Source organism: Misgurnus anguillicaudatus, chromosome 4 (genome assembly GCF_027580225.2).
Source record: "Misgurnus anguillicaudatus chromosome 4, ASM2758022v2, whole genome shotgun sequence".
Classification (NCBI taxonomy): Eukaryota; Metazoa; Chordata; class Actinopteri; order Cypriniformes; family Cobitidae; genus Misgurnus; species Misgurnus anguillicaudatus.
In genome coordinates, this window is record NC_073340.2 from 37,799,172 (window position 1) to 37,821,383 (window position 22,212).

A 22,212-nucleotide genomic window follows, 5' to 3' on the forward strand; every position below is an offset into this window, starting at 1 on the left:
AGCTGTAAATACATAGTATTATACATACATATAGTATATATATATATATATATATGTAGATACACATAGTCAGCATTCAGCTTTACTTATCTGCTGTATCATATCATACAGACTCACATCTCAATAACATTCAATCATTTTATGTTAGGATCTCATTAGCTAAAGACTGAAGTCAGTCAATATCTGTCTGTGGTGTTTAAGTATTAAGATACAACATCAATTATCCATTATCATCAGATCAATGAGTGATTCATGATAGTTATTATTAAATATATATATGGAGAGAGAAGACTTGGCTCTTTTGAAAATAAAAGAAGTTTTTTTGTGAGCAAGAGCTACCACAATGGATAAAACAATCTGGAGGGTTACTTTTTTGATATAGTCTACTCAAAATCTTTTAATTTCACTTGTTTATATTTTTGTTTTATCATTGATTAAAAATCAGTGACAACTAGCCCCATGCATTCTCCAGCTCTAGAGAATCTGATGATGAAGGTCACAGAGGTTTTTATTTCTAATAAAGACAATAATTATTATGCACAAACACAAAGCTCGACCCTGCAGAGCTGCCACATGTCACACAAGTGTGTCTCTAGGTAACCATCACACCTCACCTTAGCTGTCTTATGAAGAAGCATTACTCCTATTGTGAACCATATGGCACTTTGACCTCACGCTGGTCTCCATCAGTCCCTCTGGTCCAGGATCAATCTTTATAACTTACACAGAGCCACTGGAAATCTCCTCACACTGCTTTGAATAACAACATCCGAGTGAGCGGGAGAAATGCCAGAGTTTGACTTGAGGAACATCAGCTGGTGACCTTTACCCTGTGAGTATTATTATCAGACACCATCGCTTCATAAACCTTAGATATGACATTAAAGCAGATTCATTCTGTTCAAGTTGTTTTCATCTGAAGACTTTTAGACAGATTTATTAAAGGTGTTTGATGATCAATTCAGCAGATGAGCTCAGATGGGTTAAGATCACTGGTTACACAAAGGGGTGGTTAGACTAGTCCTAGACTAAAATAAATATAAGAGCTGTCCAAACTGAAACAGTTTACACTAAAATATCTTAAAATACATCAGTGCCCAATGAGGCGATGAATCTTAAAGAAACTTGGTTTTATTATACAAAGACACATTTCCTGTAACATTGAGCCGTCATGTGGTTAGAGTTTATTTTGGTCCCAGCATGTCCTGGGGCCGAACCCACTGATCAAACTGCTCTTCTGTCAGGAAGCCCAATTTAATGGCTGTAGCCTTCAGTGTTGAACCGTCTTTATGTGCCGTCTTTGCGATAGCGGCAGCTTTATCATAACCTGCAAAAAGAGAAGCCACATACAGTAAAAAACAACATGTGACTGTACGAAACATCACTGTGTGTGTCATAAACAAAGTCAAAACATTCACCAACAATACAAAACACAACAATACAGTCACATCTATCTGATGGATTTCTGCGCTTGTTCATAGAAGAAAACCATGAGGCAGACTAAATGATAAAGATGTATTTTAAGATGTGTATTTTTTGCACACAGTGCCCTCTGCTGTCTGTTACCTATATGAGGATTCAGAGCGGTGACCAGCATCAGTGATTCATTCATGAGTTTGTTGATTCGTTCAGTATTGGCCTCGATTCCAACGACACAGTTATTAGTGAATGAAACACAGGCGTCGCCCAACAGCCTGGCAGAGTTCAGCACATTTTTAATCTGCCAGAGAGGAAGAAAAAGATAAACAATGTTCACATCCAGATAACATCTCATCAAAGAATCGTTTGCATCACTGCCCAAAGAGTCATGTGACCAGTGCATAACATGAATCTCATAGCTAAACGAACACAAACATTTTGTACTCACTATCATTGGTTTGAAAACGTTGAGTTCAAAGTGTCCATTGCTTCCTCCGATAGTAACGGCCACATGATTTCCCATCACCTGAGCGGCTACCATAGTCATGGCCTCACACTGGGTGGGGTTCACTTTACCTGTACAACACACAACCATCAGTTTCCATACCTGACAAAGACAAGAGTGCAGTAAGATGACGAAAGAGAGTGAGAGATGTATATTATGTGTCTGTGTTAGGGGTCAAAGGAGATCAGTGGCCACAGAAATACACAGACACACAGATCTACTTACCATGACATCATCAAACCTGTCATTAGTATAATCTAAAACAAACCTAAGTGTCTGATTGGCTGGCAGTGATGTCACTCACCTGGCATTATACTGGATCCAGGTTCATTCTCAGGCAGGATCAACTCGCCGAGACCCGAGCGAGGTCCAGAGCCTAAAAAGCGAATGTCATTGGCAATCTTCATCATGCTCACGGCGACGGTGTTGAGAGAGCCACTCAGCTCCACTAAAGCATCATGGGCTGCCAGAGCTTCGAATTTATTGGCCGCAGTCACAAAAGGCAGACCTATAAAAGACCACATGAGGGCAGCGATGAGCGGCTACTGAATGTCTTGTATTCTGCACTCAAACTGGCATATCATTTAATGCTGACCTGTCAGTGCGGACACTTTATCTGCCACTTTCTCCGCAAATCCGATGCGCGTGTTGAGTCCGGTGCCGACGGCGGTGCCTCCCGCTGCCAGCTCATAAACACGGGGCATAGAGGCTTTCACTCGTTCAATACTGTACTTCACCTGCTGGACATAACCTCCAAACTCCTGCTCACACAAATATAACAGAAATGGTTGATTTGGTTTCTTTATTAAATAAAAAGCACAACATTTTTTCAATAGTAAAGTGTAAGTGCAACAATGATGCGGTTTCAGTATTGACTCTAATGACTCACTCAGCATTAAGAAACCGTAAAGAAACTCTTTTACCTGTCCGAGAGTGAGCGGCACAGCGTCCTGCGTGTGTGTGCGGCCGATTTTAATGATGTCATTAAACTGCTGGGCTTTGGCAGCAAGCGCGTCGTGCAGAACCTGAAGACCCGGCAGAAGAACCTCGTGGACTTCTTTAGCTGCAGCGATGTGCATGGCAGTGGGGAACGTATCATTAGAGCTCTGAAATAAACAAAACAATCAGCAACATCACACACACACTTAACCACAGGAGTTATTTTAGGATAGGGCAATATGACTAAGTATGTCCACAAGTATAGACTTCAATGTTAGTGTTGCGTGCGTGCAGTGACCTGGCTCTTGTTGACGTGATCATTTGGATGAACAGGGTCTTTGCTACCCAGTTTTCCTCCAAGTATCTCAATGGCTCTGTTGCTGATCACCTCATTAACGTTCATGTTGGTCTGAGTTCCAGATCCTGTTTGCCAGACCACCAGTGGGAAATGATCATCCAGCTTCCCAGCAGCCACCTGGAACCCAAACAGAACACTTGAGCAACACTGGAGCCCACATTACACATGAACTGAATCTGGCTTTAATGTAGTCAGCATCACAGTAATGACAATTACCTTAAAGGGATAGTTCACTTTAAAATGAACATTCTGTCATCATTTACTCATCCTCATGTTGTTCTAAACATGTATGAAATTCTTTTTCTGATGAACACAAAAAATTATATTTTGAGAAATGATGGTAAACACACAGCAGATAGTGACCATTGGCTTCCATAGTAGGAAAAAATATATTTTGGAAGTATTGTGATAAATGATGAAGAAAATATTTTGATAAATGATGGTAACCACACAGTTAACAGTGCACATTAAATTCCATCATTTTTTTTTATTCCTACCATGAAAGTCAATGGTCACTATCTGCTACATTTCTCAAAATATATTTTGTGTTCATCAGAAAAAAGAAACCCACCCAGGCCCAGACCAACACGAGGACAAGTACACGACGGCAGAACCTTCATCTCAAAGTAAACTATCCCTTTAACTGTCATGAAAACACTGCAACCAACACACAACAGCTCTGTTCTAATGTATTCAACGGATAATAAACTAACAGACAAACTAGCTGCAGTAAAAGTCAAACATTTGAGAAATCACCTCATCAGCAGCTGTCATGATGGCTTCTGCAATCTTTGGGTCCAAACCATAATCTTTATTTACTTCTGCTGCAGCTTTCTTTAAAATCCCAAATGCTTTGATCACCTGAACCTACAGAGAGAAGAAATCATTAATAATTCATACAATCTATTCAGTGATCTAGAACTCACTGACATTACATCACGTGATGATGTGATCTAGAACTAACTGACATTACATCACGTGATGATGTGATCTAGATCTCACTGACATTACAGCGCGTGATGATGTGATCTAGAACTCACTGACATTACAACACGTGATGATGTGATCTAGAACTCACTGACATTACAACACGTGATGATGTGATCTAGATCTCACTGACATTACAGCGCGTGATGATGTGATCTAGATCTCACTGACATTACAGCGCGTGATGATGTGATCTAGAACTAACTGACATTACAACACGTGATGATGTGATCTAGAACTCACTGACATTACAACACGTGATGATGTGATCTAGAACTCACTGACATTACAACACGTGATGATGTGATCTAGAACTCACTGACATTACAACACGTGATGATGTGATCTAGAACTCACTGACATTACAACACGTGATGATGTGATCTAGATCTCACTGACATTACAACACGTGATGATGTGATCTAGATCTCACTGACATTACAGCGCGTGATGATGTGATCTAGATCTCACTGACATTACAACACGTGATGATGTGATCTAGATCTCACTGACATTACAGCGCGTGATGATGTGATCTAGAACTCACTGACATTACAACACGTGATGATGTGATCTAGAACTCACTGACATTACAACACGTGATGATGTGATCTAGAACTCACTGACATTACAACACGTGATGATGTGATCTAGAACTCACTGACATTACAACACGTGATGATGTGATCTAGAACTCACTGACATTACAACACGTGATGATGTGATCTAGAACTCACTGACATTACAACACGTGATGATGTGATCTAGAACTCACTGACATTACAGCGCGTGATGATGTGATCTAGATCTCACTGACATTACAGCGCGTGATGATGTGATCTAGAACTCACTGACATTACAACACGTGATGATGTGATCTAGATCTCACTGACATTACAGCGCGTGATGATGTGATCTAGAACTCACTGACATTACAACACGTGATGATGTGATCTAGAACTCACTGACATTACAACACGTGATGATGTGATCTAGAACTCACTGACATTACAACACGTGATGATGTGATCTAGAACTCACTGACATTACAGCGCGTGATGATGTGATCTAGAACTCACTGACATTACAACACGTGATGATGTGATCTAGAACTAACTGACATTACATCACGTGATGATGTGATCTAGAACTCACTGACATTACAACACGTGATGATGTGATCTAGAACTCACTGACATTACAGCGCGTGATGATGTGATCTAGAACTCACTGACATTACAACACGTGATGATGTGATCTAGAACTCACTGACATTACATCACGTGATGATGTGATCTAGAACTCACTGACATTACAGCGCGTGATGATGTGATCTAGAACTCACTGACATTACATCACGTGATGATGTGATCTAGAACTCACTGACATTACAGCACGTGATGATGTGATCTAGAACTCACTGACATTACAGCGCGTGATGATGTGATCTAGAACTCACTGACATAACAGCACGTGATGATGTGATCTAAAACTCACTGGCATTCTTTCTGTTGCTCCTCCAATCTTGAAGTTCATCGTTGATCTGACGGTTTGAGCTCCATAATATTTATCAGAAGGAACTTTGAGCTCTCCGAATGTGTCTCTCTCAATCCTGTATGACTGTGAACTCGCCTGAAAAACACACAATCATCACAATTACTATCTGATACACATGATTACAGTTTTTCTTTACTTTTATCCGACAAATAATCGCAAAGATTTCAAGCCAAATCACCAGAAAATATAAAAACTACTATCGGTGATGTTTCTCAATCACACCGTTAAGTATTTAACCCTAACGACTCAGAATTAGCGTCAGACGATGCACGTGTGTGTTTAAACAGCTATGAAGCACGTGCATGATTATACTGTAGAAGATATTTAATATCTGACAGCTGTAAACATGAAGGTCATGCGTCGGCCTCCAGGCTACATTGACTGAACACTACAATAACAGTCAGATTTTATACCATTCTGAGTGGGTTCAGCAGCACGCCTGGCACCGGGCTGATGTTCCGGACGGTGATGGATCTCTGCACGGCTCGGAAGTTCGACAGACTCGCGCTGAAGCGCTGCAGGTTTCGTGAGGAGCGATACATGGCGACCGGGGGCGGAACTGATGTTCACCAACCAGAGCCGAGAATCAGGGGGCGGACACATATGAGTGAAACACAACACGCGAGAGAAGAGCCCGAGGCCACCGGCTGGGTCTGTTGTTACAGGGACACAATTACCAGTGACACCTTTAGAAATTAAACGAGTTTGCGCTCTTTAATGGCTCTGTTGTCGTTTCATTGGTCTGTTATAATATTGTTTTTGTTTGTATCTACTTATATGTATTATTGTATTAAAAGCTGTTGTAAATCTGCCACATGTAATTTAGAGCCTTAACAAAGACTTAAAACACTTATTTCTGTAAATTCCATATTCAACGATTTGGGTTGGTTATGTGCTAACAAAGACCTGTCTGCTGTTTAAACCAAATATCATGTTTTACAAACTATAACCACTAGATGACGACAACATCATACATAAAAATTCTAGATTCAGAACACTGAGCTCAGCATCCGTTGTGGCTCTAATGCCAGAAAGTGTTTACATTTACCACTACAGGCCTGAAAAATACTGTATTGACCTTTCAGTTTATCTTTTTTTTTTTAATACTATAACAATTGGTGGCACCTGGGGGTCCAACATGACCAAATATGTGGCAAATAAATTAAATAGAGCTACAACAAATACATATTATGGTACATACTGATCTAATAAATTTAGTCTATAAATGGTGACGATGCCTGTAAGACAGCACAGTATTTGAAAAACAACAATAGGCATAGTAAAGTCAAAACAATGAAAAATTATTCTTGCAATAAAATTATTATTATTATTATTTTATTATTAATGGCTCCTAAAACAAAGTGTTAAATGGTCCTTTATTTGTAATTCACTTTGAATAAAAGAGTCTGCTAGAAGAATAAATGTAATGCCTGCCTGCATCTTAATTGCTTTTATTTTTTTGTGATTTCCTGTTTTCTGAATAAAATCATTACATAATGTAAAAATAATGCTGTGAAAAATATTGTGATATCGTTATTTTTTATATACATTAATGTTCTTAAAAATAAAGTCTAAACTGTTTTTTTAAAGACAAAGTATTTATTCGACTTGAAATGAATGATTGAAGTTGACAACAAAGAAACTGTAGCTAGAAACAGTCATTGAGAAAAGACAGCGATTCATGTCAAACATCAGCTGTCACCACATTAGAGAAAGAAGATTATATCTGTTCACCTAACGTTTCCTATTCGTGTTTGAGTGATTAGTTAGTATTAAGTTAGTCTTTCCTCGTTGGAAATGAATTGTGTATTTGAATGTTTATCACCTGCTAATTGAAACCTGCCTGTGATCAATAGCGCCTAACGACTCTGATAAGAGTTATCAGTCTTTTTCTGACTTATTGATTATACTTTCTTATCAAAGGACTGAGTATCAAATGACGACATTATGCAAAAACACTATCTTACATTTAAATTGCTACTGATTTTTAAATAGGAAAATACGTTTAAGGTGAATATCATTGTTGGTAAAGAGTAAAGTTCGTGATTATTGATGTCATTTATCAAATAGCCAAATAATTCCGTGATAAAAAACTTCAGTGAGTCTCTGTTACAGCAAGATTAAAACATCGATTCTTGTCATAAAGCGGGTGTTACTCTCTTTTCTTTTCTTTTTCTCTCTCACTGGTGTTAAATGTGAGGTTTTTCTCTTTAATTTGAGTTTTTTTCCTCTTATTGTTGTTAAATGTGAGCTTTTTTCTCTTATTGTTGTTAAATGTGAGGTTTTTTTTCTGTTATTGTTGTTAAATGTGATTTTTTCTCTCTCATTGTTGTTAAATGTGAGTTTTTTTCTCTTATTGTTGTTAAATGTGAGTTTTTTTCTCTTATTGTTGTTAAATGTGAGCTTTTTTCTCTTATTGTTGTTAAATGTGAGTTTTTTTCTCTTATTGTTGTTAAATGTGAGTTTTTTTCTCTTATTGTTGTTAAATGTGAGCTTTTTTCTCTCATTGTTGTTAAATGTGAGTTTTTTTCTCTTATTGTTGTTAAATGTGAGCTTTTTTCTCTCATTGTTGTTAAATGTGAGTTTTTTCTCTTATTGTTGTTAAATGTACGTTTTTTTTCTCTTATTGTTAAATGAGAGTGTTTTTCTCTCATAGTTGTTAAATGTGAATTTTTTTCTCTCATTGTTGTTAAATGTGAGTTTTTTTCTCTTATTGTTGTTAAATGTGAGCTTTTTTCTCTCATTGTTGTTAAATGTGAGTTTTTTTCTCTTATTGTTAAATGAGAGGTTTTTTTTCTCTCATAGTTGTTAAATGTGAATTTTTTTCTCGTCAGGAATCGTTTGTTTCTGTGCGCGCGCTGGATGTGCGGCGCCAACAGTGACAGCGGATCAATTAACGGCAATGATTGTCAAAGCTCAAATATTAGCCGATCCTAGATCAGTCTTTCATGTATAAAATGGTTTCATCTCCCCCTCTGATAAATGCAAAGTGATATTAGACTTATCTGTGTAAGATCTACGACCCACTTGAATCGGTCACATGAGTAGATCAGTTCATGGTGACCCAGACCAACAATCCAACACAATTAAAGGTTATTCAATGAAATAAATACGAACATGTTGACATGAATGATTTGGCATCAATATAAAACAACAACTCATAATGTCACAACATTTCACAATGTGCACAAATTATTAGACCAATTGTGCGGATATAACGCCAACCATTGTTGTTCTGTCGACATAAGACATTATTTTAATCATCTATTGATGGAGGCCTCTTCAGTGTTCTGTAGACTATACTGTAAAAAAGACTTGTGGACACCGGTTGCACATGACTGAATTGTGTTTTTTTTAAATGAAATAATTAACATTAGGCTAACATTTATTTCATTTTAAATGTGCTAACAGCAAAGACTAAAAACCCGACAGAATTTAACGGTCAATTATTAACAATTCGATAAAACGAGCCATTTAATCTTGGCCACAACATTTCAACCCTTTGTGTGATAAAATGAAAATAAATGAATAAATAACAGCATAAGAATTATGATGCGCTTTCGTATCCTGACACTGAAACAATGTACAGCGCGCGCGTCTTCACGTCCAGGTGCATCCAGACTTTCTCCAGGTTTCGTTATCATCTTCATCTCATTCTTCACAGAGAACCAATCAGAGCTCGTGTACCTGCAGGAAGTTTGACCCGTTATTTCCCTCCCTCACAGGACACAACCTCCCTCACCAGCAACCTCATCGCGCAACCTGACAAACTACATGGAAGCAGAAGTACCGGCGAGGTCTGCAGAGAAACTTTATCACTACTGACATCAGTTTATTGAGCTGAAATTCATCCGACATGCAGTTCCATCACGCGAACGCGCCTCTTTACGCACCGACGCCCGCGCCGTCGGTCCACCCGACGCCTTTCTACATCGAGGACATTCTGGGCAGAAACGGGTCCGCGTCCAGCCCGGTCGTGCCGACACCGACACTACCATCTCCAAACTCATCTTTCACAAGTCTGATACCCTCTTATCGGACTCCAATCTACGAGCCCACGCCGATCCACCCGGTGTTGTCGCCGCACGCTCTGACGGCTACGTACGCGTCCATCTACCCGTTCCAGCGCTCAGTGGGCGACTTTACCCACGCGCTGATCCGACACGACCCACTAGGTGAGACTTTTATTTACTTTTCTCATGTAAACTTGTTAAAAAACTGTTGTAACATTAACACATTCTGTCATCGCCGCCGTGGATTTGACCGGTGAACAAGTTCAGGTATGACTGGAGTGAGGCACAAAAATGACCCAAATGATCTGATCAACACGTCATGTTTTACATCAATTTAACTGGTCAAAATGTAAGCATTAAGGCCCACTTTTTTAGGAATTCAGTACTAATCAAGATTTAATATAGAAAATTGAAATGACTTTCCATTAATAAAACTGTAAAAATGGACACAAGTTTTTAAGATTTATTTTGCAGTGTAGCCCTTTATGAGGATTTAAATAGTTGTTTATTTAACAGACATATTTTTTACATTTTGTTCACTCAGTGTGTGGTGAAACGATTTGTAAAACGATGTCGAAATGATTTGACAAAAAAAGCAGAGCTATATGAGGTCTGTTTACCAACAGCTCATGTGGTTAATAATATCAACCAGACTGACCTGAAGAGGAAGCTCTTCTATATTTCGAAACTGCAGTTCAAAGCGCATTACTGTGGCTCTGATACTACATATTAAAATGAGAAGAAAGCAACAATTAATTGAGAGAAGACAACATTCCAGGAAACGTCTTTAACACACACACACACACACACACAAACACAGATATTGGTGAGTTGGAGGTTAAAAGCTCTGTTTCATATGTGTTGTGTTAACAGAAGTGTTGGTCTGAGGTTCAAACTGCCTGTGTTCAGCAAGCCCTGACCCTTTCCGTTCATTCCGGAAATCTTGAGCTCTCGATAGGAGTAAATGTGCTTTCAGAAGCTGTGAGATGTTTTCCTGGAGCAGGACTCGTGCACACTGCTGATTATTTTATCCACATCCTCAATACACACATATTCAGGAAACACTCGACTTCTGATAGCCGGGATCCGTTTTTTACAGATTGTTCGTTTCCCTTCAATGGGCTGAACCCTATAACATATGAAACACCTCGTGCACCTTCATCTAAAAAAGAAAATGTTTCTAAACTGAATAAAACCATTTGATAATTCAGCTATGGTTTTATATAACCAAAACAAATGTTCTGCACAGCTTTTAGCTCATTACACACACACACACACACACACACACACACACACACACACACACACACACACACACAGGTTGGTTCAACTTAAAAAGTAAGTTACTTCAATTGGTAACACCTACAATATTTAAGTTTATTTAACTGACATTTCGTACCTTAAGTGAAACTAAAGTGAAATTTTAAGTTGAAAAAATATTTTTAGGGGGTGTTACCAATTGAAGTAAATTAGTATTGAAGTTGATCTAACTTTTAACAGTGCACACACTTTTTAAATTTGATATTTTTTAAAACAAATAAATTCACATTTACATTTATTTATTTAGCAGCGAGTTAAGCCTACAAATGAAATAACTCTGAACATCTCTAGAAAAGAAGAACAACATAGAAACTAGTGTTAGGTTATAAGTTTTTGGTTGAAAAAATAACATCTATATACAATTATAATTAAACAACACAACTAGATCAATCCAAAATGATTTTTTTCTTGTACAGGAGATAAACTTTGATCAGCTCGAGCGCTGACAGACTGACCTCTGAAAGCTTTTAATAAGATTGTTTTCTAAAAGAGGATAAATCGCAGTTTCCTATGTGTTTAGTGAGTGGATTGGACGGATGTTCGACCCATTCACCAGATTAACCAACAGGAAACACATTGACGGAAATTTTGCCATAGTCCTTCTGCTCATAAAGTCAAACTTTCAGCGGATGTGAATGCTGACAGACGCGCTTGGAAAGAGATACAGTGCATATCCAACACGCAACACTAAATGATCACTGATTCAATGTCAACCATTCCTCATTTATACACACATTGACTTTTCTATAGATCACTATACATTCCCTATGCATAGGAGTCATTTATTTCATTTTTTAAATAATATAGAGAATTAATCCATGTTTTCTCAACTGCATATTGTATTGTACAGTAATGATTGTTTTTTGTTTTTTAGGTAAACCTCTGATGTGGACGCCGTTTATTCAGCGACCCCTTCATAAGCGTAAAGGTGGTCAGGTTCGATTCTCTAATGATCAAACCATTGAGCTGGAAAAGAAGTTTGAGACGCAGAAATATCTGTCACCTCCAGAGAGAAAAAGACTCGCAAAAATCCTACAACTCAGCGAGAGACAGGTGCGCATTTCTAGAATATTCTGCATGCATTTATTCATAATAGCAATAATACATAATAATAATAATATGTTAGATATATTTATTCATAAAGCTAAATCATTAGTTCGTCAAATTTGTTTGTCAAAGTTTTGTTATTAAATCTTAATTCATTTGTATTCAAACGGTCTGCAGGTGAAAACATGGTTTCAGAACCGCCGGGCGAAGTGGAGGCGACTAAAACAGGTGAGAAGTCTTCACTACACTAACACGAACTAACAATAAAATATATTTAAAAAGAAATGTAAAAATGGTTAATGGTTAAAAACTAACATTTTATGAAATAATAACAATAATAATAACCATAGCCTAATAATAATAGTAATAATATAAAAATAACAACAATAATAATAACCAAAGCCTAATAATAATAGTAATAATATAAAAATAATTAAAAAAAATATTTTATTATTATTTGTTGTTGTTATTGCATATTAATATATTATTACTATAACTGTAATTGCTGACATTTTCTGTGGGTTCTACCTTAATAAAAGCTAATCATAGTGGGGAAAAAAACAATAAACAATGTAATTTCTGTAGAGTTGCGTTGCAACAATGCAGTATTGTAAAAAGCGCTATAGAAATAAATTAAACTTTAATTAAAATATAACTAACTGAAATGTTCAAGTATTATAAAGAATTTTAGGCATCTTTTAAAATACGGGAGCTAAAAATGCTGTGTTGCTTTAACCCATGGTTGGCTCAGATAAGGAAATTTTCGAGATTAATTTAATCCAACGGTCAGGTTCGTCAGATCTTTACTCAACCATGACATGAAACAACCCAGAATGTTTAGAGTAAATTATCTGCAATGTAAACGAAATAAAGTTTTATTGTTGTAACAAGAGTTATAAATAGCCGTGGCTTTTGCGAATTAAACGAATTATTTTATTTTCTGGGGAAAAAGTAATATATATTTATATAATAGGCTGAACTATGAATCATTAAAAAGAGCTCGGGTAATGAACGCAAGACAAAAGACTGATGTTGTTAAGCGTTGATGTTGAGATCAGTAAAAAAAGAAACTAAAGCTTTAATGTTTTGTATTGAAACAGGAGAATCCAGCGAGCGTCAAGAGAGATCTACAGGACCGAGGAGCTGAGAGAAACTCTGACAGATCGAGTCCAGACGCCACGCGCAAGCGCAGTGAGATCGATTCAGACGTGTCTGATGATTCGGATCAGGAGCTCGATATTGAAGAAGACACAGATTTCTCAATAAACCCATAACGATGACATTCATCACCAGCGCTGTAAATAATGTAGTATATTGTACATTTGCCGAGACTGTAGCAAAAAAATAAATTAATGGACGTGTGAAAATGTAGAAGATTATCCTTAAACTATCACTGTCAAACTGTGATGATAAATGTATATCTAGTGTGTTTAGTGTCTTTTCGTGCTGTGTAAATATTTTTATTCAATAAACAATATTTTGAGGATATCAGATGAGCATACACATTTCTGGATTTTGCATACAAAACTTAATATTTCATACAGAAAATGTCAAGTAAATAATCAACATGATGACAAGCGTGTGTCAACAGATTCTGATTATCTGTGATGATCATTTCTTAGTGATTCATACTTCTTTATCTTTCATTTACGTGAAAGAATTCTTTTGACAATCATCTTAAAGCCGATTATCTGTTAGTCATTAAAATCAATGAAACTCTATCACTTCCCGAATGAAACAATCATCTGTACAAAGATTCACAGCACAAACTTTAACTCTCCCCTTACACTGACTGTAGTTTAAACTTCAAATGGGTTATCTCTTAAAACAAGACAAACAGCCTGAACGTTTGAGCTCATCATGAAGTTAATGATTGTAAAAACAGAGAGGAAGGTGGAGATGAATGACTGGCTTCTGTTCATATGCGAGTTCAACAGCCTTACAGCTCGTGAGAGTTTCCAAAACCAACACCATGAGTATCGATTTCAGCTGAATTGAGAAATGCTTCACAAATCCTTAGTGGAAAAAAACATCATGTGAAAGCACAGCACAGCGAACGAACGCAGTTCACAAGGGACAAATCTTCAGCTTTTATCAGCTTCACATAATGTACATATAAACACTAACTTTTATTTGTACACTAGCTATCAATCTTTATAACTGCTAACTGTTGACTTGTTCTTATTCAGAGAAAGATCAAAGATAGTCCTGCTCGAAAGAAAGAAAAGTGCTGATTGAGATCTCAATGTCTCGACCGTTTGCATTTACATCTCTTCAAGAGTCTTACAGTGGATCTCAACAATCTCTTAAACATACCAAATGATCTGAGATCAACACTTAATTCATACCGTACGGCTATACTGAAATCATATCAGAAGAAATGTCTCTCTCATCTGTGACTTTATCACACAAACACTGTAATATATCCCCATCAGTCAGTCAGTCAGCTGAATATTGGTCATATATATAAACCAGTTCTGCGGTCTAAAGTGGTTTTTCCTCACACAACCCTACTGTGACATCTGGAGAAAAACTATTTATGATCTTATTCTGTCTGCCTGTGTTTAGATAAGTCATTATTTTACGGCCCGGCCGGTGAGGCAGAAAATGTGCCTGACGGTGATATAAAGGCTCCATCTCCACATGAATTAGGCCTAATTGAAAAGCAAATAACACACTTGAGTGAACAATAAACTCTGAGTGATATTTTCCTGGGTTAACAGAGGAATCTGAGCGGTTCACCCGTCATGTCACCAGACACAGAGAGAGAGAGAGACACGCTCACTAAAGGCCAAAAGTGCCGCTCGTCACTGAAGGTTTGACAACAACTGCTCAAATATTGACACATCAGCCAAAGAACATTCAAGCTGAAATCACTCGCTGATAGTTTAATTGACAACAGATCTTACTTCATCTCATCAATTAGTTAAGATGAGTAAAACCAGCGTGTGTGTGTGTGTGTGTGTCCGTCCTCATGCTTTAAATCTCCAATCAGTCTTGTCTATGATGGCACAGACTTCTGGGCACTTAATGGTTGTTTGTTCCTTTTTGGTGAAGCGATGAAAGTGCTCGGCAGAACCTTCACACTGCTTTAATGTGCGCTCATGAACGGAGGGGGGGAGAGACACTGCCTTGATTTATTTGTCTCCTAACTAAAGGATGTTAGTCAGATGTGATAACAAGGTTTCCATTAAAGATTATGGACCAGTGATTAGCCCTTTCCAAAGCAATTAGTCCCTCTCGCTAACCCTAATAATAATCTTTAGGTATCTAAGTATCTACAGACACAACAGTGGGTGTTAACTACAGGGAAATGTTCAGGGGTTTTCTTTAATCACACACACACTGGCCTGTCAGTTCAGATGTAATGATTACTGTCAAACTCTGAGACTCCCAAAACAAACTAAAGTTTGAACATTTAAATCTGTTGGGGTTTTAACACTGCTTAAATAGTTTTAAGTTAGTTTTATCACCTAGTGCCAAAGAGAGGAGGTGGTAACCATAGCAACAGCTCAGCACCCAACTGAAATACAACAATCATGTTCATATTTATTGCACATTTATATAATATATCATCAATTGTGTGTGTGTGTGTGTGTGTGTGTGTGTGTGTGTGTGTGTGTGTGTCTGTGCATGTGGGTGAGTGTGTGTTTAGCTAAAGTTTGAGGATGAATTTGCAAACATAGCAAACACAAACCTTCTCATTCATTTATCACACAGATAATTAGTGTCCATCTATTCAAGGTCAACAGTAAGTCTCACACACACACACACACACACACACACACACACACACACAGATGGAATGTCTCAATCAGGATCCCAGTAAGAAATGAAATCTCTGTTATCTCTGTTGTGTGTACAGTATGTTTTATTGATCACCTGAAGTTTTATGACACTTTAATGTTATGATGAACTCAGTCAACACTCACACTGAATGTCAGGACTAAACATTCATTTTCTACACAAAGAAACAGATTATTAACAAGCATACATGTGAAATGTTTTCAGTCAGAATTCAATATATATGTACACGGGAACCAAAACAGAAAAAAGTTCATGAGGATTTCTGTTTCCCAAAATGCTTTGCATGAGGATTTATTTGCATAATTTTATTTTATAAAGATAAAGACTTTTTATCTTAGAGTTTGTTGCTCTGATTCATCAAATCCCTATAAAGAGAAATGAATGCAAAAGCGGGTGTAAGAGTGATCGGTCATCTTTTCTGTCTGATTAGCCATCACATACTGCATTAGATTAAGGCCGTTGACAGTAAGATCCAGATGAAATGTCAGTCATGTTTCTTTCCTAAACTGACAGACAGCACACATATATCCTGTTTTTATCATTCTCCACTCTCTCTCTCTTTCCTCTGAAGAGATGAGATTAGGACAGAAGAGCGCTGATGACAGAAGCAGAGACTCAGGATCTCAATGCCCTTCTAATGCTGCTGCTGGTAAGAGCTTGATTTCTGAACTCCAAAGACAATTAATCTGTATGTCTCAGGAAGTTATTCCTGCATGTATGTTTCCACAAATACTGTTATTGGAAGAGCGCAGGGCTATGAACAATGGCGCCTAATTTGTTTTGCTTCCCCTTTGGCCCACGGCAGACTGTGAAAACACAGATGAGAATGCGAGGAAACGCTCTTAAATTAGGGCCGAGGAACGCCGGCCGTCCGTCCGCTCGCCACCACATTCATCTCAATGGAGAATTCAAAATCTCCACTACAGTAAACCTCTCTTTAACTCAATCAAAGGAAAGCCGCTTTAACTATAAGAGAGTCAAATGTAAACTAGGCAGCAAATATTTCTTTGTGAGCGATCGAGTGAATTGTTGCTCAACCGATGGCTTGAATTCGGGGCAGAACTATTTGTTTGTCCGACCAATCAAAGATAAGGAGTGTTTGAAACTTTGTAACAGTAAGTTCAAGCTTCAAAGTCAAAATGAAACAACATCACTTCTGTATTGTCACATAACACTGAGTGAAACGATTTCATCCATCTGAAATTGAAATGAACTGAGTCTGCAGTCAGATCTTTACTTTACTGAAACATGACATCAGCTGAGAGAGAGAGAGAGAGATACTGAGTGTTCTTTTAGTATGTTGTGACTGTGTGAAGATGAAATGTTTGTAAAGGACAGCGCTGACTGCTCAGAAGAGATCCTAATCTCAGGAGCTGAGAAAACAAGTGTCACACTTTATATGTCTGTGTTTGTGTAAGAGATGGACAAAGTGACAGCACAAGAGGAAAAGGTGTGTGTCTGTGTGTGTCTGTGTGTGTTATTTTCTGATCTAATGTTCAGCATGATTACAGCACCATCTCACTGCTATCATCACACTCTCCTTTCACAATCTCTATATTATCATAACTACAAACATACACAAACACCCTCACACTTGTGTTAGTATTTGTACTGACTCTTAAGACTCTGTTGTAAATGTGTAGATTGATTAATTTAGTTGAATGTTATGATGCAGAACTAAGAGTGAATCCTCTCTAGTACTCCAGACTGGGTAATGTTGAGTTAACTGAGATCAGCCGTCTGCTCCGACACTGTCTGCTGACCTCAGGTTATTTCTCTTCTGTTTCTTATGCAATGAACGAGCAGAACTGTGACTCTTAAAGACGACAGACTGACGGACGGCGGGCGAGTCGCTGGAGATCAGAGGTCAAGTCAGGTGGAAATCTTTGTGTTTTTAGTACAACAATAAATGCAAAAGAGAAAACGTTAGGAACAGGATACTTGATGAAGTTTTTCTGAAGGCTCCTCTCATAAAACAAACTCATCTCACGTGAATTATGTCTCTAAAATTATACACAGATCACTTTACTGCAAAACTAAACACATCAGTACTTAAGTGTTAGTTACTAAAGCTCATATAAACCTCCAGAAAGACAGCCAATAATACATGAGAATACTCCAGAAACCGTCAATCATTCGTCCTGATGTGTGCACTATGCATATAAAGTGTGTAACTAACAACCCTGAGCGTTGTTTTTGGCTAATCTATATAGCGTAGAGCAGTGGTTCTCAAACTGGGGTTCGGGGACCCCACGGGGGCCGCGAGATGGTGCCAGGGGGGCCCCAGTTTTATGACATTTTATAAAAATACATTATTTATCATGAATTCTGTGAAATTAAACCTAAAAAAATAAGGCAACACTACTTTGTGTAATTTAATGTTTAGTTTAATTAAAATGTGAAGTTTTAGAACTGTTTTTCTGTGGGGGTGCCGTGAAGGAATGCATCGTACACAAAGGGGGCCGCACGCTGAAAAAGTTTGAGAACCACTGGCGTAGAGAACATGAACGTGGTCTCCATTCAGTACCAAAGGATGACTTTATGATACCATGAATTTACCACGGTACTGCCATATATTTAAGTCATTTAAGCACACAAACAGCTTGTTGCACAAAAGATAACAAATGTGTGTTCACAGGAGAAACTTTAGAGGTGTGAACTGCATGATAACACCAAGATCAGGTTTTACCGCTCATGTTGTAATGACAGAAGGAAAAACCCTGCGAGTCCATCACTACAACGTCTCACTCATTAGCTTACGAGACCACGCGTCGTCTTAAGTTTTTCACCGAATCACTCGTGTGACTGTAACGTCTGATGGGACTGATGACCTGCTGAAGCGTGTTAATTGTTTTTAAGGCAGAAAGCATGTAAATGAACGAAGAACGGTTCCTCTGCAGCACTTTAGGAATGTGAAGGGTGTGTTATTGTCTCCAGTGTGACCTCTGACCTCACAGGAGCAGATCTACACTATTGTTGTGCCAAAGAAAAAAAAACCTCTTTCATTTGAAGAACCTTGACTCATACAGGCGTCCATGAGATGTGTTATCATGGGTAATGTTCTACAGGAAACTCTGTTTATCACTTCCTGTCAGTCATCGTTTGTTTAGGGCTTTAACATGTGATCAGATTACACAGAGAGAGAGAGAGAGAGACTATGCATTAGAGCAGAACACATTATCATTTGCTGCATATGTCTGTGTGTGTATATAAACCGCTCTATCAGAAGACAACACATTTGTCTGTTGGTCTTGGTGAAGTTGTGCTTTTTGTGTAGTGTGTGGGATTTGGAAAGAGGGGATGTTTCACTTCTGCTTTCTAAATGAACCCTGAGCGCTCAGCCAAGACACTCGGTCATTTCAAAACAGCAGCCATGCGAAGGAAACTTACACCACTGCACTCTTAACACAAACTCTCTCTGTCTGTGTGTGTCTGTGTGTGTCTGTGTGTGTGTGTGTGTGTCTGTGTGTGTTCTAGCCATGTTTCCATCACCATGATTTTATGCATATTTTGAAAAATCACTTTATAGGGATGATGTGTAGGTTTGTGGGTATTTTATTAGTCAAAATCAATGTCTTTATTCATGAATATGTCCTCGTTGGTGTCAAATGATCTCTGTCAGTGATCTGACTTTTCTTTGTAAGCTTAGATTTTCTCCTCTTTATTTACATTGAACGGGTAAGTCCAAGGAGGCATCCATGTCGTTCCGCCGTATTGATAAACTATAATAGCAGAGACGGACAAAAAGCACTAGCCTGCCGCAACGCTTTTTCATTCAGAACATGTTAACCAGCTGCAACGGACAAGGAGATCAGTGAGTTCATAACGGCTACTGTAGTTGCAACACGCATTTGGAAAAGCGAGGCGCTAGAGAGCACTATTCCTTTGAATGCAAAAATGTTTTTAAGTGGTTTTTGAATAATGGGAAATGGAAATGTATTTGCTGTATACATTTTGACGTTGCGAACATTAAACCCACAGGATTGGCCGTCTAGCTGTTTCCGCAGGGCTCAACCTCATCTTAAAGGTGACATATCATGAAAATCTGACTTTTCTCCATGTTTAAGTGCTATAATTGAGTCCCCAGTGCTTCTTATCAAGCTGGAGAGTGTGAACAACAACAACACAGTAACTTAGTTTTGATAAACCATTCTCTGCAAGCATGTAAAAAAAGCTCATTGAAATGTCTCTCCCCTTGTGATGTCATAAGGGGGTCTTGTTATAATAATACCACCACCACCCCTTAATCTGCACTATCCAACCACGGCAGTGACATTTAGTGTAGAGATCAGCTCATTTGCATGTTAAAGAACACACCCAAGAATGGCACATCTTTGCTCACACCTACAAAGTGTCAATTTGAACATCTTATAATAAATGATCTGTGGGGTATTTTGAGATAAAACTTCACACATGTACTCTGGGGACACCAAGTGAAATGTCCCCTTTAATGCCCTTTCTGTATCAAAACTCTGCATTCCTTCTTCTGTGCACAGTTTGACAATATAAAGCTGCACTGCTAATAAATGAATAACTTGATGCAGTCCTGTCTCCATTTTCTAAGTGTGCCTTGTTTTGTTTACTGTTGGTTACTAGATTACCAATACCATCCATCATTTCTTTAAACAACTTGATGGAAACAAGCTTAATTCACATTCGTTTGGTTTTCTTTTTTTGCGAATTTTGAAAAGATTCACTTCACGTTTGGATGGAAACCTGAGCTACTGATGTCTCACAAACATTTATCTTCTTGTACTGTCATTAATGCCAGGAAAGTGAAACGAAAACAATCACCTAATGAAACATCTAAACAACCTTTCACTTATTAATAAATTATTACATTAGACCTTTAAAGTATTCAGTATATATTACATTATCTAGATCTGACAGTCCTCTATATTCTTGCAGATATTAATAGTAACTTATCACAAGACATCTAGAAAAATGTAATTTTATATGGTACACTTTATAATACACAAGGTGTGTTTGTGTACGAGTGTGTTTAGTGGTGTACACACACACACACACACACAGAGCTTGAATTCAGACTCAGTGTCACGTGTGAAGGTCGAGATGTGCAATGATTTTAGCGAAACAAATGGGAAGGTTTCTAACACGATAAGCGACTCTTTCACGTCTGCAGAGTTTCAAAGGTGAACTATTGATCGTGTGGAGTAATCTAATCAGAGGATTGACAGAGAACACAGTTAACTTCAGAATAAACGCTGTGTAATCACAGACTTCATACCTCACCAGCGCCTGTCATTCTCCTCACCACACACCTTATATGAGCAACACTACAGCCATGAATATTAATCACCTAACATTACATTACACCCACCCGATTGGCTGAAAGGCAGAACATTTGATTAATATTCATGATTCATGAATGATGATGAAGTGTCACTGGTCAATTATTCAGAAGGCGGAGCAAGACAGCGAGAGTTTAATGACCAGACAGAGGAAACAGTTCAAGTCAGACAGGAAGTGTGACTGTGTTAGTGCGCTCCTTATGACAGCACTTTCTGTGTGTGTGTGTTCATGTTACACATCAGAAAACACATAATATAAAGGGATTGTTTGAAATAATTTGTTAATGGAAATAATGTGTTACTGGCATTTTATATAAGAACAACATATCACAATAATGTTATTTATAATGGTATACCATCTCTTACCATGATATCACCATGTTTTTTGCAGATATAATCTGGAATTCTCTTGGGTGTCGTGGAGCACATCTGGAAAATTATAATAAATGATCATCATTAAGTATAGTACTGCCCACTATAACTATATGCATGCAGCATTACTATAGTGCCACCACAGTTTATTATGTGTGTGTGTGTGTGTGTGTGTGTGTGTGTGTGTGTGTGTGTGTGTGTGTGTGTGTCAGTCTGATCATTGACCTCACAAATGAAATTCAGCAGAAAGACACAATACTGCTGTTCCTGTCCTTCACACACATATCCGTTACAGATGTGAGACATCATGACCCACAACTGCCAGGAAACACTATTGTTCCTGATGAAGAGCTTCAGATGAGCAGGAAAACACAACACAATGCACGCGTCTCTGCAACTATTAACACACTCAACACACCCATATAACACTCATATAACTCACTCACATTCATATATCACATATGGAATAACTGATGACGGGCCGTTGAATTATTTGAAAATAATGCACACCCAACGTGGTAATGCCATTGCACCGCAGGTGTGCATTATTTTCAATGACACAAAGGATCTGTTAAA

The 22,212-nt window shown here is 38.0% G+C and overlaps 2 protein-coding genes across 2 annotated transcripts; one reads left to right on the top strand and one right to left on the bottom strand.

Annotated features, from left to right (window-relative positions):
• Positions 1–1,115: 1,115 nt before the first annotated feature.
• On the bottom strand, positions 1,116–6,390 carry fh (fumarate hydratase). Its single transcript, XM_055176736.2, has 10 exons — positions 6,179–6,390; positions 5,706–5,840; positions 3,978–4,088; positions 3,162–3,338; positions 2,848–3,030; positions 2,520–2,685; positions 2,229–2,432; positions 1,868–1,995; positions 1,567–1,720; positions 1,116–1,327 (listed from the first exon to the last, which is right to left on the bottom strand). The coding sequence occupies exons 1-10, from the start codon at positions 6,305–6,307 to the stop codon at positions 1,185–1,187; spliced, it is 1,530 nt and encodes a 509-aa protein (XP_055032711.2). The 5' UTR covers positions 6,308–6,390; the 3' UTR covers positions 1,116–1,184.
• A 3,067-nt stretch (positions 6,391–9,457) lies between these two features.
• hhex (hematopoietically expressed homeobox) lies at positions 9,458–13,636 on the top strand. Its single transcript, XM_055176730.2, has 4 exons — positions 9,458–9,940; positions 11,973–12,151; positions 12,323–12,373; positions 13,246–13,636. Exons 1-4 carry the CDS (start codon positions 9,622–9,624, stop codon positions 13,417–13,419), a joined length of 723 nt encoding a protein of 240 aa, XP_055032705.1. The 5' UTR covers positions 9,458–9,621; the 3' UTR covers positions 13,420–13,636.
• Positions 13,637–22,212: the final 8,576 nt, after the last annotated feature.

Coding starts and splice junctions, on each gene's coding strand:
- hhex (XM_055176730.2), top strand. CDS start 9,622: ATGCAGTTCCATCACGCGAACGCGCCTCTTTACGCACCGACGCCCGCG. Junction 12,152..12,322: donor TACAACTCAGCGAGAGACAG/GTGCGCATTTCT, acceptor AACGGTCTGCAG/GTGAAAACATGGTTTCAGAA. Junction 12,374..13,245: donor AGTGGAGGCGACTAAAACAG/GTGAGAAGTCTT, acceptor GTATTGAAACAG/GAGAATCCAGCGAGCGTCAA.
- fh (XM_055176736.2), bottom strand. CDS start 6,307: ATGTATCGCTCCTCACGAAACCTGCAGCGCTTCAGCGCGAGTCTGTCG. Junction 1,996..2,228: donor TGGATCCAGTATAATGCCAG/GTGAGTGACATC, acceptor TGTGTTGTACAG/GTAAAGTGAACCCCACCCAG. Junction 1,328..1,566: donor CGCTCTGAATCCTCATATAG/GTAACAGACAGC, acceptor CTCTTTTTGCAG/GTTATGATAAAGCTGCCGCT.